General features: G+C 35.5%; 3 protein-coding genes across 10 annotated transcripts in view; 2 read left to right on the top strand and 1 right to left on the bottom strand.

The window, feature by feature from the left end:
- The window catches only part of LOC107993726 (transcription factor Sox-13), a 188,025-nt gene extending 179,876 nt beyond the window's left edge, over positions 1-8,149 (top strand). For 6 of the 8 annotated variants that reach the window (XM_062076319.1, XM_062076314.1, XM_062076318.1 and 3 more), the window contains 6 exons: positions 480-764; positions 1,613-1,988; positions 3,704-3,934; positions 5,272-5,319; positions 5,461-5,613; positions 5,764-8,149. In XM_062076319.1, the coding sequence (XP_061932303.1) occupies positions 480-764; positions 1,613-1,988; positions 3,704-3,934; positions 5,272-5,319; positions 5,461-5,613; positions 5,764-6,254 (1,584 nt within the window). In that variant the 3' untranslated portion in view covers positions 6,255-8,149. The remainder of the gene's footprint in view (positions 1-479; positions 765-1,612; positions 1,989-3,703; positions 3,935-5,271; positions 5,320-5,460; positions 5,614-5,763) is intronic. The other 2 variants (XM_062076321.1, XM_062076315.1) reach the window with 1 other exon arrangement.
- A 1,309-nt stretch (positions 8,150-9,458) lies between these two features.
- Positions 9,459-14,293, bottom strand: LOC107993824 (DNA-directed RNA polymerase III subunit RPC3). The gene is made up of 9 exons (XM_017050448.3): positions 13,952-14,293; positions 13,630-13,861; positions 13,395-13,513; positions 13,162-13,292; positions 12,808-13,042; positions 12,529-12,737; positions 12,283-12,436; positions 11,853-12,213; positions 9,459-11,777 (listed from the first exon to the last, which is right to left on the bottom strand). Exons 2-9 carry the CDS (start codon positions 13,774-13,776, stop codon positions 11,643-11,645), a joined length of 1,491 nt encoding a protein of 496 aa, XP_016905937.1. The 5' UTR covers positions 13,777-13,861; positions 13,952-14,293; the 3' UTR covers positions 9,459-11,642.
- An 81-nt stretch (positions 14,294-14,374) lies between these two features.
- The window catches only part of LOC107993768 (N-alpha-acetyltransferase 15, NatA auxiliary subunit), a 46,626-nt gene continuing 43,453 nt past the window's right edge, over positions 14,375-17,547 (top strand). Inside the window, exons 1-8 of the mRNA XM_017050374.2 lie at positions 14,375-14,708; positions 14,978-15,325; positions 15,682-15,816; positions 15,980-16,124; positions 16,223-16,480; positions 16,593-16,903; positions 16,973-17,254; positions 17,332-17,545. Of these exons, the coding sequence (XP_016905863.1) occupies positions 14,652-14,708; positions 14,978-15,325; positions 15,682-15,816; positions 15,980-16,124; positions 16,223-16,480; positions 16,593-16,903; positions 16,973-17,254; positions 17,332-17,545 (1,750 nt within the window). The 5' untranslated portion in view covers positions 14,375-14,651. The remainder of the gene's footprint in view (positions 14,709-14,977; positions 15,326-15,681; positions 15,817-15,979; positions 16,125-16,222; positions 16,481-16,592; positions 16,904-16,972; positions 17,255-17,331; positions 17,546-17,547) is intronic.

The following is a 17,547-nucleotide window of genomic DNA, read 5'->3' on the forward strand; positions in this document are numbered from 1 at the left end:
AAGTATGCATAAAGTGTACGTAAACATGTATTACGCTTATCTTATACGTTGCATATCTATTTGACTTAAATTTTTATTAAAACGCAACACGCATATTTCCGGAAACTATTTCCAGAAATAATCTAATCTTTAATTCTCTTCAAGTGCGTACGCGAAACTTCGTCATTTTCTAGAAAACTTCTTAGAAAAGGGAATAAAAAAGAAAAAAAGATAGTCATTCGAAACCGTCTATGGATCTAACAATTTTCCCACATTACGTTTTCATCATTCTTCTCGTCCCAACTGAAAAGCAGAAAATGAATATCCGAGCCGAGCCAACAATGGCTGGCTTTCGTTCCGTTGAGAAAAAAGAAAGAAAGAAAAAAAGAAAGAGAGAGAGAGAGAGAGAGAGAAGGGGAGGGGTAAATTTCATTCTCTGTTTTTTGCCCGCGACAACGGGGTTCATCATCCCTCTAATTGCTCGTCCCATGGCTTTGCAGTCGTATCCTGCGCACATGACCGTCGACTCGCAGAAGCAAATCGAGATGCAGCGGCTGCAAACGGAGCACTTGAAGCGGCAGCAAGAGCACATCATGCAGCACAACATCCAGGAGCTACAGGCTCAGATGACAAAGAACCAGCTGAGCATGTCGGGGCCGCAATCCTTGATGTTCCTACCGTTTCTCGAACAGCTCAGAGGGTTGCCGGTGCAATCGCCTATGCCGCCACCGCCGGTTACGTCGACGTCAACAACCACCAACAAACATATCAATTCGATCGCTAACGTACGTAGACCCAATTTCCCCCGCTCGTTTCCGCGCCCGACTTTGATTAAGCGTTTTTATTAACGCTCACCAAGTACATGGTGTAACGCAAGCGTTGAAACTTTTAAAAGGGACCTCGTTCCAGATGAAAAATTCAGAGACACGCTACCGACTTTTAAAAGGAAGGAGGAGGATTGATAACCGCGTGAGAAAACAAAAAGCGGGAAAAACGTTATTGGCTCTCAACGAGGGTGTCGAGGATCCTACCTAAACGGACGTCAACTTTGACGGCTTGTTTCCTTCCTTTTTTCGGGGGAGAAATTATTTATTTACCGAAAACGTGTATCTTGGCGAAGGCGTTCGGTGATCCGTCGTATGTAGCGGAGTGGAAGATCCACGAATTGCATTGGCAACAGTTACTGTATTGCGTGTTTGATTTAGATTGGTATTTTAAGCACTCGATCATGGTGCTTCGAAACTGTATCAATTCGCATGGATCACGGGGAGGGCGTGCTCCCTTAAAAACTCTTTCTTTCTCTAAAGGAAAGACAATTTTCGACTTGCTTTTCCATCAAGAGTCGCGCCACTTTCAATCCATCGTTCGTTTCAGAAACATGTACTGCATTAAAATTGGCGCCACAAGTTGAGACAAGTTTCGTTGTCAACAAGAGCAAACTCTATTCTATTATCTGTCCACGATTAAATTTTTTAATCCAACTTTTGTAAAAACCGAATATCATAGAGATCGAAACGGAAAGCGAACCCGTTTAACGATAAAAGAAGGAGGGAGAGAGAAAGGGATATTTTTAAGTTTTTCGAGAATAACGGCAAAATGGCGTACTGAACGAAGCGCGAAATTATTATTACAGATGATCAGCAGCCACCGGGAAGGGCCGAGCTGGGCGACGGCGCATCTCGCGCAGATGACCACGCAGATGGAGAAGGAAGCGTCGCCGACGCCGATCTCTTCCGCCGTGGCGCCGACCGCAGCCCCCTTGCAGGACCTCGACGCGCCTCTCAACCTCACCAAGCCGAAGTCCTCGTCGTCCGGGGCCACGGCGTCCTCCTCGTCGCCCGGAAGCGACTCCCACTCGACCGGGGCCGGAAGCAGCGGCCAGCAGGAGCAACCGCTCGCGGCCACCGCGCCGAAGCTCTTCCCTCCCGGGCTACCGATGCCTCGAAATTATCTCACCACTCTTCCTTACGCGGGTCTTCCACCTCACCTCAGCTCCATCTCCTCCCCGAGTAAGTGCGACTACCTTCCGTAGTAATTTCGGAAAGTAGCAATTTGTTTCTTTATATAAATACATATAAATAGCGACGAGCGAGCAATGGATCTAATCCGCGTGGAAAAAGACAGGGAATAGACGAGCGGAAGAAAAATGTAACAGATATTTAAACATCTGTTGCTTTTATCGGCCGTCTCTCGATGGCCGCTCTAACGAGGCAAAAGCCGCGTGGAATCGCGATGAATTTCATCATTAAACGTACGTACGCGTGCTGATAGAAATTCCGATCGAAGAGGGAGGGGGGGACGAAAGTAGAATATCGATGCTCGATCCTCCGTCGAGATCGGTTACGAGCCGCAATTGCAACTGGCGATGGTAACTGCCCGTTTGTAAACGGGCGACAAGGTGTACCCTTTTCGGGGGACAGACGAGGGCCGTGGGCTGGAAAAAATTCGATCAATACCCCATAGAATACGCGGCGGGATCAGAAACGTACGGTTAATTATCTTCGGGTATGCGCGCGCGTTTGCCTGATTGTTCGCGATCGGCTTTTTCCTTCTCTCTCCCCCCTCCTCCCCTCTCCTTTGGTAAACCTGTTTCCTTTCGCGGCCGGTTTTTGCTTTCGGTTTAAAGCACAATCAACGACGCGTAACGTGATTCTAAGATAAGAGCCGGTGCACCTTGTATCCTCGAGGAAAGGGGAAAGATACGGGGGGATGGAGGGAAAGGAAAAGGGAGAGAGAAAAGGAAGAAGGATAGAGGAAATAAATAAATAAATGAAGAAAAAAAATGATCGACGGCGGGGAAGAAGAGAGAACGAGAGGGAACGAAGCTGCGGATTCCGAGGAGCGATATTAGATTGTCCCGTAAAAATTCTTTTTCCTCCATTTCCCGATGCGAAAATAAACGTTGAATTGTTTTTGTAACGTTGTTTAGTTGATTCGGTAATTAACATTCGGGAAATGGTAAGAAGTGTACGATATAAGTGTGCGTTACGAGATGTTAATGGGGAAAAAATATTTGAATGAGAAATTAAAATGAAAAAAGAAAGTTAAAAAAAAGAAAATGGGATGAAATGCATATAGGTCAAAGACGAATTTAAAACAAATTCTTATAGTGGGAAACAAAATTCGTATAAATATTCATTCGTTATCACGAACAAACGTGTAAATTTACACGTAATCGTGAAAGTAAATGCATTGCTTGAAAATCAAATTAGATTAATTGCAGGTTTTCAGAAATATAATTGTAGGTTTATAAAATGAGGTTTTCATGTAATCATTATCAGATCATGAACAATCAGCTCGTCAAGATCTCGAAGTGAATACTGGGTAATACACTGTATAATAAACCCATTTTTTTCGTCGAGACCTTTCGCCGTTTTCAATATCTCTTCAATTTTTTTTTTTTTATCAAATTTCTATTAATCAATTCACTCCTAATTATTATAACTCGGAAAAGATATATCTTCAGTAACTGACGATCTTTATTCTCACGATTTTAAAAACTTGAAACATAAAAAGATAAATTTTAGCCAGGATAAATTTTAAATTTTTGAAATTTCGAAAATTATTTTCCTTCTTCCGCTACGTTTTCTCATTCGAAGAAACGACCAATGACATAATTTCCCGATATATCATTGCTGCTCTTTGTACGATTACGTTAGCTCGATGCATTGATCTTCATAATTTTCCCCTCCCCCTTGCTTACCTTTGGCATTCGTCATTACAGTGGGCAAGGTAATGGCCAAAGACGAGGCGGCTGGACCTGGAGGTGCCGTGGCAGCAGCCGCGGTCGCCGCCATGGAGAAGCACATCGCGATGCATAGCATTTACGCGATACCACCGAGTGCTGGCGCGATGCCCCCATCGCCGCAGACTCAACGGCCCGGGGGTCTCAAGCACTCCAGTTCTCGGGAAGAGGCCGCACAGGAGGAACAGGACTACCTGTCGACACCTCACAGTAAGTATTTTTTCTCTAAAGTTTATTTTATAATCCACGATGATTATTTATTATCACGAAACGAATAATTTTTCGAGAAATTTTTATAACGCAGGATGGATCGAAAATCTGAAAGCATGTCTGTCTATCTAAAAAGAAGAAAAATGTTGGGAATTTCTTCTTCTTTAATAGGAGAAAATTATTCTATATGTATAAAGATAGGAGATTTGAAACGAAACGTAGATTGGATTTTTATTATCGTTGCATGTGTTGGCAATACTTCAGTGCGACGCACAATGCATTTCATGAAGAAAAGAGAAACAATTAAAGATTATTAATGTTCCGCTTGGTAGACGGTTAATATGAATTCTAATGATTCTCTAATGATTCTGTAATTATGAGAGAATGCTTGCCAACGATATTTTTTTAATATTGAAATTATTTATCAATCTACGCAATCAAAATTTAACGTAAACTACAAAATAATTTCGATTATTCTTTCAAGACCAATGATTAATCACCTTTAAGGTTCTATTTTCTTCCAAATACAATTTTAATTTGCACACGTTTTCATTCACATCTTTAAATAATCCATTCATTAGATTTGCTAAAAAGCTAAAAAAACGCGCTCACATCGTTAATAAATGTGATTAAAAATAGATGCTATTTTAAACTCTTGATTAAAATTTTATAATATCTTTTTATAACTTAGGATAGAATAACATTAAACGTTTCTATTTCTTCCACGCTTCCTTTTTTTGATCCATTCTCTGTGTTATATTTATCGTATAACCTTTTCATTTTCTTATACGAGGAGAGATATAAATTAATGATTATATTCTCGGACGTATAGGTCTGAGTAAAGCGTAAAATAATAACAATAATAATAATAATAATAATAATAAAAGATGAGAGAAACATTTTTTTCTTCTGATAAGCATATATTCATTCTCACTTTATTTGTACATAACGAAGCGTTTAAAATGTAGGTCTCTGTCGACGAGCGACTCGTCCATGCACCAACTACCTAATATCATTAATTATTGCTGAAATACAAATTACGCGGATGAAATACAGTTTATGCACAAATGTTTACGGAGAAACAGAGATTTATACGAAATATGAATAAAAGATGTTTCTCTCTCTCTCTCTCTCTCTTCCTTCTTGTTCCATTATTTATCTACTTTTTTTTTATTAACCTATCACGTATCCAATATGCCTAAATATGATAATCCTATAAAGTGAAATCACGAATGTATCCGTATTCGATAAATGGTGTCGCGTTCACACGATTTCTCATAATCTGCTCAAACTTGCTGTTGCAAATTATAACATGCTACGATGTTCTGAAATTACAGTGTGGCGGGAGCCGGGTTACAAGGTACCGGAAGACATAACGGAAAAAGGTAAGCAGTCTTTTGACGAGCCACGAGGCTGACGTTCACGCTTTTGTTTCGAGAGCGCCAGGTGATGCTCACGAAATCAGATTCGCTTCTCACGGGAGGGAGCCGGCTCGTCGACATCTAACACGTCTTCTCTCTGTCCAGCTAAAATGGTGAGACAGCAGAAGAGGGAGGGTGAGAACAAGCCACATATCAAGCGGCCTATGAACGCGTTCATGGTGTGGGCCAAGGACGAGCGTAGGAAAATTTTGAAAGCCTGCCCGGACATGCACAATTCGAACATATCGAAGATACTCGGTAAGTCATCGATCCAACAAACCCTCCCCCCTCCCCTCTCCCCTCCTCCTTATCGATCAATCATCTTCAACAATTGCGTAAAGTTTATCACTTTCTTTTTTCTCCCCCCTCTTATTTCTTTTTTTTTCCCCCCCTACGATTCTTCAACAGGAGCTCGATGGAAAGCGATGTCGAATTCCGAGAAACAGCCATACTACGAGGAGCAATCACGATTGTCGAAGCTGCACATGGAGAAGCACCCCGACTACAGGTACAGGCCGCGGCCCAAGCGCACCTGCATCGTGGACGGGAAGAAGATGCGCATATCCGAGTACAAGTCGCTGATGCGGCAACGGCGGCAGGAAATGAGGCAACTGTGGTGCCGCGACAGCGGGCCAGAGATGAGCTTCCTGTCCCCGGTCGGCTCAGAGCTGAGCACGCAACACCACCCGGGTACGGGAGCCGGGCCATCGGCGAGGCCTAGCGTGTCGCCTCCGGCCACCATGTTGAACGGCGGCGCGGCCGGCCCCAGTTCCGACCATCCATCCTTCTATTACCCCCAGGACAGCCTCTCGCCGACGGACATGATGAACTTCTCGCCAGAAAACTCGGGATCGATCGGTGGATACGACGCAAGCCCCCGCCACCACGACGAGGATTGAACCGCGGCTCCGGGTCAGCCGCCATGGCCGCCCGGAGCATCCTCGTCAACAGCAGCAGCAGCAGCAACAGCAACGTCCACGTCCACGAGACTCGGCCACGAGTTGTTCTGGTAAAAGCTTGCGGTGATATTCGCGCATAAAGATATACAATGCATATAATGCACGGTGGTATAGGCCGTGAAATATCGTGAAATCGGAAGGGAAAGAATAACGAGGGAGGGATGAACGTTCTCGAAAATTAAGAAATAAGTGACTGAGCGTTTCGAAGCCTCGCCCGAGAGGTTGTGATATATAATAAACGATTCGATTTATTCTGTGCCATCGTACGACGCGTGGAGGCCCTCCCGCGGATTCGAGCGAGGCGAGTCCATGCCTTCCTTCGATTACCCGTCGTCGTGTCGTCGTTCACGTGCGATCGTTTGCGAGACGATCCCGCCTCGCTCGTGCAAAAATTATTGTGCAACTCGGATCGCACCGCGCCTCTTTGGGACAGTGTCGTGGCGAGCAGAGTCGCCCAATGTCGGCCAACACGCCCCTCCCCTCCCGTTACCCGTATCACGTGTACGTCGAACGAGACACCGGTGAACGTGAGCTCTCGAAGGATAAAAGGGAATCGCAGGAAGGGAGCTTGTTATACTTGAAATATACGGGGACGGGGGAAGTTGAAGGCGACGGTTGGTCCACGCAGGAAGGCTTAAGAACGGACACACGACGGCGGACACGAGGAGTACATGGTGTATTCCGTTGGTGTAATCAAAAGCGCGACCAAGCCGGCGCAAAATTGCGAACGACAAGGCCTGATCGTGTTTAGGTAACGTTCTTAGATAACGAGATATGCGCGCGAGTAGAATTCTCGAACAGGTAACGAACGTCGATTCGCGTCGTGTCAACGTATATATGTCGGTATCCATCTCGCGGGTGTTTTCCGTTTATACGCGGGGGCGCATAAAGAGCAACAAACATATGAACGCTAGAATTATACATAAAATAAAATAAATAAATATAAATATAAAAAAATATATATATATATACACACAATTATATATATATACATACCTGATTTTTCGTAAGACTGCCATGTGTCACGTGTGTGCGCGCGTATCAGAAGAAGATCGATCCGATGCAATCTCCCGCTCGATCGAACTCGTTTCTATCGCGTTTCGGTATTATGAACCGCGTTTCAACACACCGCGAGACGATCGCGACACGTATTTCAGTGTGCACGTGCGTGAGTGTGTGTGTACGAAGATACGGTGAGCGGCCAAAAAAAAAAGTCTTGTTCCTATTCCTTCTAGTGTGTGTGTGTGTGGTCTAATAGCGATACGCCATTCCGGTCGGCCGTGTCGATACGTGAGAAACGATGATAGAAATGATGTTAATTAAAAAAGAAAAAAGAAAGAAGAAAAGAAAAGAAAAGAAAATAAAGAAAGAAATTGAACGTAAAAAGGAAAGAAAAAGAAAAAAAACTATGGTCCGTTGATTATCGCGTCATATTAGATATCGTGTAATATTCCAGGTTCACGGCGGACGCTCCTTTTTTTCCGTATTCACATGCAATCACTGTTATCCGGTGTATGTCGCACGAGGACCGGAACAGAGGATGAAAGAAATATGTGAAATCTCATATTCCGTCACACGCGATTTGCACCCGCTCGAGTCACAGGGATATGTGGCCACTTCGTTTCGCGTCTTTAAAAAAAAAAAAACACTTATAGTACTTATAGTATTTTTCGCAATTAATTTATGGACCGTAACGACGTTAACGACGATTAATCAGGGCAGAGAGAATGAGACGATGAGAGGGTATGGATCGATGGGTTGAGCGAAAGAGAGAAGAGCGTGAAAAACGCAAGCTGCGATAAAGAGAATGTTCTTGTTTTGTTTTGTTTTTTTTTTTTTTTTAAATAAAAGAGAAGTATCGAATAATCTAAAAAAGAGAAATAATCGAAGCGTATTATTAGAAGGAAAGGAGGTGTGTGTATGCGTAGGAGGAATGAATAGCGAGAAAATGAGAGAAGGACACGCGCGGCGTCAATTTTTTAGTACAATGTTACAATGTGTAAATTACGGACGGGGAAAATTAGCGTTATTTATTGTAAACGATGTAAACGAACGAATAATCAAATTCTAATACGACGTTGGGTGTTTTTGTTTTTCGATGTTTCCGGACACACGCTGTTACGTTTTTTCTCAGTTTTTTTTTTTTTCAATTTCCTTGCGAATTTGCGCGAGTTCGTGAAAGCACGATAAACCCGACGGGGATCGATCGAGAGTAATCTAAAGATCATTGATTTACCGTGGTGTTGATGAATGTTACAGGAAAAAAAAAAAAGGAAAAAAGAACGAAAACGAGCAGCGTTTTATAATGGGCAAAAAAAAGGAAAAAAAAAAAGGATAAAATCTAGTAGGGCGTAACATTTTGTTCGGGAAAACGAATTGTGCCGAAACATGGAAAAATCGGGAGCTCGATGTGATAATATTTATGTGCCAAATAACGTTTTCGCGGGCCGGAAGTAGAGGGCGACATGGTGTCCCTTTCGGTTCCCGGGTCGGCAGAGTTGGCTCGACGTGAAAAACTCGATAATTTCTACGTCTTCTTTTTCACCATTTTTTTCTTTTCTCTTTTTTTTTTTTTTGTTATTTATAATCAGTGCAATTCTATACAAGGTACCTAATATAATTTTATAAAGAGAGCCAGTATCCTCGATATATCTGCGCCCGTGTTTCGTCGGGTGCTTTTCGAATACCGCGGCCGGCGGCAGATAGGATAGCTTAATGTTGATAATAATTTATTTTATGTATATACATGGATTTGTACAACTGCGTCGGCGGTGTGTTCGACAACCGAAAGAGATAGAAAGAGAGAAAGAGAGAAAGAGAAAAAGAAAGAAAGAAAGTATGACTGAAGATGAGAGAGAGAGAGAGAGAGAGAGAGAGAGAGAGAGAGAGAGAGAGAGAGAGAGAGAGAGAGAGAGAGAATGAAATCGACCGACGCAAAAAAAAAAGTGTCAATACTATTGAATGTACAGTGTAACTATATTGTGATGTATCTTGCATAGCGCTACTATATATGTAATTTACTCGAGAACACGTAGATTTAACGAAATGTTGAAAATGCGATGCATATTCTTATTTTCATTTGGTCATTATTATGTTTATTATTATCCTTAATATTATTATTGTCACATCAGTTTTATTTAGTACTATTATTATTATTATTATTATTATTATTATTATTATTATTATTATTATTATTGATTACTATTATGATTATTATTAATATTATATTATTTCTCTCTTCTTTTTTTTTAATAATTATCCTTATTACGCAGTAGCAATAGAGGTTGTACGTGCCAGTTCAAGATGACAATGATGACGACAACAGGAAGATCGTCGATCGTTTGCGTGCTCGAATACTCAAAAATTTTCGATGTCGTATCGTTCACGCAATACAATTAGATGCTTTTTTTTTTTTTACATTTACACTGAAACGTATTTTTTTTCTTCTTCTTGTCACATTCTGAAAAATTTAAATATTATATTTTCTTTGAAGCCATTTCTTTCAAGCTATTCACATTTTCGTCCATTTTTGTTTTTCTGCTTCCTCTTTCTTCGCCAGTTTGATCTCCAAAGACCGACATTTCAGCCTTATTCATCTTGTTCATTGAATCATTCGATAAATCAATTCATTGTTCAATGCGGAAGATATAAACGCGCCTTGTACGTTATTTTCTACTGTGCCATATCTTTATAATCTTTCAAAATAACTTGATTTTCTTAACTTTTCTTTTCCTCGATTTCTTTTAATCTCATTTTTGTTTTAATCAAGAAAGCATTTTCGGATCATGTATAATTAAGCTCGGCTCGTATCTTCCTCGTCCAATTTTCATCAATTTCGATTAAATCTTGCACATCGTTTGTTTTAGCAGTTAATTTTAGTTCCGTTTATTTCATGGATTACAACTACAAAAATCGAAATAATGCATGAATTTTCCTTGGATTTTAGTAAAAAAAAAAAATTTGATGTTTGATATTAAGTACATAATTCTAATTTTTTCATTTTTTTTCTTTTTTTTTTCGTTTGTATACCTAGAAACGAAACATTTTTCACGATAATCCCGATGCACTCGCTGTAAATTCATCGAATTTCAAAAGAAAAAAAAAAAAAAAAAGAAAAGAAATGCAACCAGTGCAAATGCAAATTGTAAGAATAGTAAATTGTAAAACGAATACATTACTAATACTATAGTGTATCTAACGTAACGAAGAAAAAAGTGAACACTAACATCCAATCTCAATATTCCAACAATTCACTTCATTTACATGTACGTTGTTGTTAATGGTATGAAAAAAAAAATATATAATAAAATAACGCTTTACCGAAATTCAATCTTAGTTTTAGGTATACAACGTTATTTCTAGCAGAAACTTGTATGTACGTGCAGTGTACATAGTCTATGCAGAACCGTGTAAATGAGAGAGAAGGGAAAGAGTTTGAATGTGTGTATGTATGTGTATATGTGTTGAAAGAAAGAGAGAAAGAAAAGTATAAAATCAGTCAAATGCATGTTGGATGCGATTACACGCTTACGATCATCTTATCACTATTTGCGATTGGTTGTACACATTATTAATCGGTGTCAATAGCATACAATCAAAATATGTATATTTAAGATCGGTGAACTATTAAGACTATCTGCTTTGAATTTTCATTACCAATATGTAATTTAGAACCGGAGAAAATCGTTTCCATTGCAGTAGTGTTGAGATGAACGTACAACGTATATAATAGGAATTAAGGGAAAATCATACTTGGAAGTAAAACGTATGTTAATAGCGACACACTAAAAATGATGGTCTCCAATCTTTACATAAGATAATGAAATTACGTTTTTAGCTAATTATAAATAGCATTTGCAGCGTTCGACTTATTTACTGATCCATAAAGCACCTTGAGCTGGCTGTGATTCATAACTCTAATAATTTGTTTTTAATCAACTAACATACATTTATATCGCATCAAAAGGTATAATTACACGAAGTTTGTCAATGGTAGAACATTTAAAGGTGTGTACTCCAAGATCATTTTCCCTGACAGATAGTGACATCAAATGCACTGTATCACATAGAGAGCAGCACTATTATAAACATAGACATATGATTATATTTATTACAATAATTTGAAAGTTAGGTATTCTTTGTTGTTTGTATTTTACAAGCGTAACCATTATTATACATAAATAAATAACTATATAAATGAATGAAATTTTATGTATTTGTTTTTTGATGGATTTACGCATTGATTGCGTATTTGAATAAAAATGAATAGCGTTATTATAATATAATAATCATGATAATATGTCATATTTTTACAAAATATGCCTTCATTTAATGATAACGTAAATACATCGTCAATAGAAATAGAGTATCATCAATCTGTAATTCAGTGATACCCAATTTCTTAATTGTATTTTGGACTTTTTCTAATTGTTGTTTCTCAGTTGGAGTCATCATTTCTGCAATCTGTAAATAATAATTTTGACATAATTATTTTATTATATAAGTTAAAAATAATATAACAATGAGTATTATATGCACCTCTGCTAATTGTTCTTCAGGAGCACCATGTTCTTTTAAATTACTTGTTAATGTTTGCATTCGCAATTGTTTATCAATCATACGCTTATTACTATTTACTTCATACTCTCGTCTTTGCATTATATTGTATAATGCATGATAACAGTGTTCGATTTCCATACGAACGACCAAATTTAAATCAATGTGAAATAAAAAAAATGTTTTTATTGGTGCAGCTGATACTCCACTTTTTTTTATTTCCTGCATTTGTAAATAATTTTCTTGCAGTAGACTATATGTCAAATGTTTTGCTTCTTTTGCTGGAATCATAGCTAATTGTTGAATTTGTTCTTGTTCAATATACTTTCTAGCACGCACTAACCTATTTAGTAAAATGAATATAATTAAATTATCAATATTAAATATTATAAAATATCTAATTTTATATTACCTAAAAATTCTAGCAGCTTTTGAACCAAATCGTTCCATTACAATATTTTCTAAAGATGCCCATGCTAATTGATTAAATGCTTCTTTCATATTAACACTATATTGACCACCTCCAGAATCTCCAACTCGTTTTAAAAATTGACTACTATCTTCCTCTATAATGATACATTAATTGAATTTCATGCAATATTATTTCCAATGATTAAACATTTTACAAAACCTTTTTATATACACCTATTGTCCATACCAATGAGACGTAAATATTGATCAAGATGCTGAGTAAGTAATGGATAATTGAGTTTTTTAACTGCATCTTTTATTTCCGCAAATGGTATTGGATTAGATGTATCTTCCCATGATGCTGTCCTTAGATACATAAGAAATAATAATCGCCTCATTAATTCCCCTGCATTTTTATCAAGTCTTTTACTTATAGATGATACAATAATTTGATCCCTATAGAACGCAAATTTTTTATTTGCTTTATGATCATAATATTTTTTTATAATATTTATATGAATCTTACCTAAAATCTTGAGTAAAACGATCAATATTAATTTCCCAATAAATTTTATCTTTAAGATTACAATTGTCTCCTTCTAAGTATTTTGCAATAGCAGTTAAATCTAAATCTGGTAATGTAAAATCACGTTTTGAATTTCCTTCTTCTTCATTTTTGTTTGTACTACGCATTAAAAATTGATATTTGATAAGCAATTCAAACTTTTCTTTTAAAACTGGAATTGATGGTTGTATACTAGCTAAAAAATATAAATGAATAATAGAAAACATTTTCTTAAAATTATCATAATCATATCATATAATTATTTTTAAAGCAAAAGCAAAAATTCAAAATATATATATATATATATATACATACAGGGTGATTGTTCAATTCTTTTATATGTTTTTATAATCACTTCAGAAGCTGTAATATATCCATTTTTTAATACTTGTTCTAACATCATTTCAGCTTCATTTCCACAATTTGTTTTCACAAAAAACATATACCTATTTTAAAATTAAAATATGTTTTTAAAATTCTTATTTTTACTTATACATATGTAAAATAAAGATTAAATGTAAAAAATTTTATATAAAATTATATATTACTTTGGATAACGAAGAATATTTAAGACTCTTTCATAAATTAAAATATATTCCATTCCTTTTTCTGTTTGACGATATTTTACAAGGCCATGTTTTATTAAAACACATAATGCTTCTTTGATCTAAAATAATATTAAACATTTATCATAGAATACTATATTAATATATTTTATAATATTACTTTGACAAAAATTTTTAAATAAAAATTAAAACAATAAATTAAAAAAAAAATTGTTACCTTTGTTACAGGAAGATGTGTTGTATGTCGAATTAATACTAATGGTTTTGCACCATATTTAAATAAATCTTCACCTACACATTGAACAATCTGTCCAAAATGTTCAAATAAAATAAAAGAACATAGTTTTCGACATATTAACGACATATTGTCATTTGATATTCACGAAATCTGATAAATATATATAATTCGATAATATATAAATTAATCTATTATTTCTAAATTTTAAAATCTGAAATATATTTTTTTCTTAATTATTCAAAAGATTGTGTACATAACCTTTAATACATACATAACTACGAAATAAAATTTGAAATCATACCTGAATTGTTTATATTTAATAAAACTATGTTTAAGAAATATAAATTATTTTCTTCTTAACTTTATATTTCATAATTTTGTATATTACATTATTTTGAAACATTTATAAATCTACTTATTTATGATCCATGTGCTTGTACAAATAAAGGATTTGTTTCTAAAAACAAATCATGGTATACTGATTTATGAATAAGACTTAAGATTATTGAAAAAATCTGAAGGATATGTATAATTTTAATAATAAATATATAATTTGTAAAACATATTTAAAATAGATAAATTTATTATATATATATATTATAATAATAAGTATTTTTTCTGTATAATTCAAAGAATATCATATTCTGTGTAATCTTTATAATTTCATAGAAATGCTTCTTAAATATCGTTAGTTATCATTACTTGCAATTACGTATTTCATGCAATTCCGAAAAAGGTAAAATCATCGAATGCATCAAAGAGAACGTAATATAAACGTCAACGTAAATGAATAAAGGACTATTATTATTAATAAATTTATAAAATTCATAAAATTTATTAAAGTGTGCGGCACCGTGAATGTAGAACTTCCGGCGGAACAGCATTGTCGCAGATGATCACGTGATCGAAGATCGACTTCTTCGTTTGTGGCCACGAGGTTTTGTGGTGAAAATTAAGTTTACCGGGTGGAAAAGGCCCTATATTTTTGTATTTATACAAAAATGCCCTCCAGCAATCCCTTACCACCCAAAGAAAATGCCTTGTTTAAACGAATTCTGGTGAGTAATATGCAATCAAAATACTCTGTTTTGGACCCCACTCTCCGGCTAATAGGAGTTCATCATGCTCTAATGATGAAGCACTCTTTGAAAAATTACAAAAAATTCACTGACAATCACAGATCATAAAAATTTTATCAATGTTATGAATGAAAACGTGATTTCTTGTTTGCCTTTCACGATATTCTATAATGCCAGTTTATTCAAATACATAGTATTGAAATCATGAAAACGTTTTATTGTATGAAACGTATTTATGTTTCTTGCAGAGGTGTTACGAACATAAACAATATAAAAATGGGATAAAGTTTGCAAAGCAAATTTTATCAAACCCTAAATTTAGTGAACATGGAGAGACCTTGGCAATGAAAGGTCTCACTCTGAACTGCTTAGGTCGCAAGGAAGAAGCATATGATCATGTCCGGAGAGGTCTTAGGAATGATTTGCAATCTCATGTTTGCTGGCACGTTTATGGACTTTTACAACGCTCGGATAAGAAATATGATGAAGCTATTAAGTGTTATAGAAATGCCCTTAAATGGGATAAGGATAATATTCAAATTCTTAGAGACTTATCGCTGCTTCAAATTCAAATGAGGGATCTGGAGGGTTATAAGGTAAATCTTTAATATAAAAATCTATTTCTTGTTTATTATTTGTATATACATTGATTAATCTTTATGTTAATTTCTTATGAATTTATATTGCTAACCTAATTTTCACTTCATTCAATATATATAATATTTATATATCAATAATGTATATAATGTATAATTTATATTAAAAACATTAATTATTTATAAAGATATAAATAAATTTAAAAAAAGAAAATTAAGCAATACAATATATTGCATATTATGAATACATATAATTTAAATTTAGTTTTAAAAGTTTATCATTTTTATTAACATATTATTAGAAGTATGATACTTTATATTTTATATTTAATGTTTACATTCATATTTTTTTTTAGGATACAAGATATCAATTGTTTATGTTACGTCCTACACAACGTGCTTCATGGATTGGTTTCGCTATCTCATATCATTTATTAAAAGATTATGAAACGGCTCTTAAAATTTTAGACACATTTCGAAATTCTCCCATGGTATGTATTTCAATATTATATATCTTTTGTTATGTTATATAAAAAAAGAAAAAAAAATATTTAAATAATACATTATGTAGATTTATTTTTTTCATAATAGTATATATTTTAATTAAGTATGAGATATGAATGCATAATATAGAAACATTTTTTAAATCTATAGATTTGTTATGATTATGAGCACAGTGAATTGTTATTATATCAAAATATGGTTATCCAAGAATCAGGAGAATGCGAACAGGCATTAAAACATCTTGACAAATATAGTGATCAAATTTGTGATAAAGTTACTGTAAAAGAAACATATGGTAAGTCGTAATTTCTTTAGAAAACTCATTATGAAAAATATGAAAAATATGAAAAATATTTTATAAAAATGTGTTTCTATTAATTTCATTATTTATAGGTAAATTAAGATTACAATTAAAACAATATGCAGAAGCAGCACAAGTTTATAAGGAACTTTTAAATATAAATCCAGAAAATACAACTTATTATGCTAGGCTAGCAGAGGCTGAAAGACATACTAAACCTGAAGAAACATTAGCTATGCTCCAAAGATACGAAGAATTATTTCCTCGAGCGTTAGCACCGCGTCGCTTACAATTAAATTATGCTGTAGGAGATGAATTTAAAACATTAGTAGATCGATACTTACGAAGAGGTACGATATATATAGTACGATATATATATTATAGTTATTTTGTTCAAAAAAAAAAAAAGAAAAAAAAATTAAATTTTTTAAATTTGATTTAATTATATCTTATTTATTATAGGTCTTCATAAAGGTGTACCGCCCTTGTTTGTAAATCTTCGTTCCTTGTATACAGATCAACAAAAGGTTGATACTATACAGTCTTTGGTTTTGGAATATAAAGAAGCATTAAAAGCTCATGGGCATTTTAGTGATCAAGAGAAAGATAATCCGCGAGAACCTGCTTCGGCATTGTTATGGACTTATTATTATTTAGCACAACACTATGATCATCTTGGACTTACAGAAAAAGCACTAAATGAAATTGATGCTGCCATAGAACATACACCTACACTTATAGAACTTTTTGTTACCAAAGGTCGCATTTATAAGGTAAGTTTTGTCTTTGTAATGTATATGTGCTTTTAATAACATAATTATAATATATTTTATTCTTATTAGCATGCCGGTAATGTCCAAGAAGCTTATAAATGGTTGGACGAAGCACAAGGATTAGATACTGCAGATCGATATATCAATTCCAAATGTGCCAAGTACATGTTGCGAGCGAATCTCATTAAAGAGGCGGAAGAAACATGTAGCAAGTTTACTAGGGAAGGTGTTTTAGCTATGGAGAATTTAAATGAAATGCAGTGCATGTGGATTCAAACAGAGGCAGCTAACGCTTATAAACGCCTTGGAAAGTATGGGGAGGCATTAAAAAAATGTCACGAAGTTGACAGGGTAAGGATTCATAACATATTTGCAAATAATAATTCATTATTACGTAATCGCTCATATACGAATTGTATCGATTGTAGCATTTTTCTGAAATAATAGAAGATCAATTCGACTTTCATACTTACTGTATGAGAAAAATGACCTTGAGGTCTTACGTGGGTCTTCTAAGGTTAGAAGACGTGCTCCGAGCTCATCCATTTTATTTTAAAGCAGCGAAATGTGCAATGGAGGTTTATTTACGACTACACGATGAACCGTTACCCGATCCAACGCAGGCGCAAGAAATCGACACCGGT

Source organism: Apis cerana, linkage group LG6 (assembly GCF_029169275.1).
Source record: "Apis cerana isolate GH-2021 linkage group LG6, AcerK_1.0, whole genome shotgun sequence".
Classification (NCBI taxonomy): Eukaryota; Metazoa; Arthropoda; class Insecta; order Hymenoptera; family Apidae; genus Apis; species Apis cerana.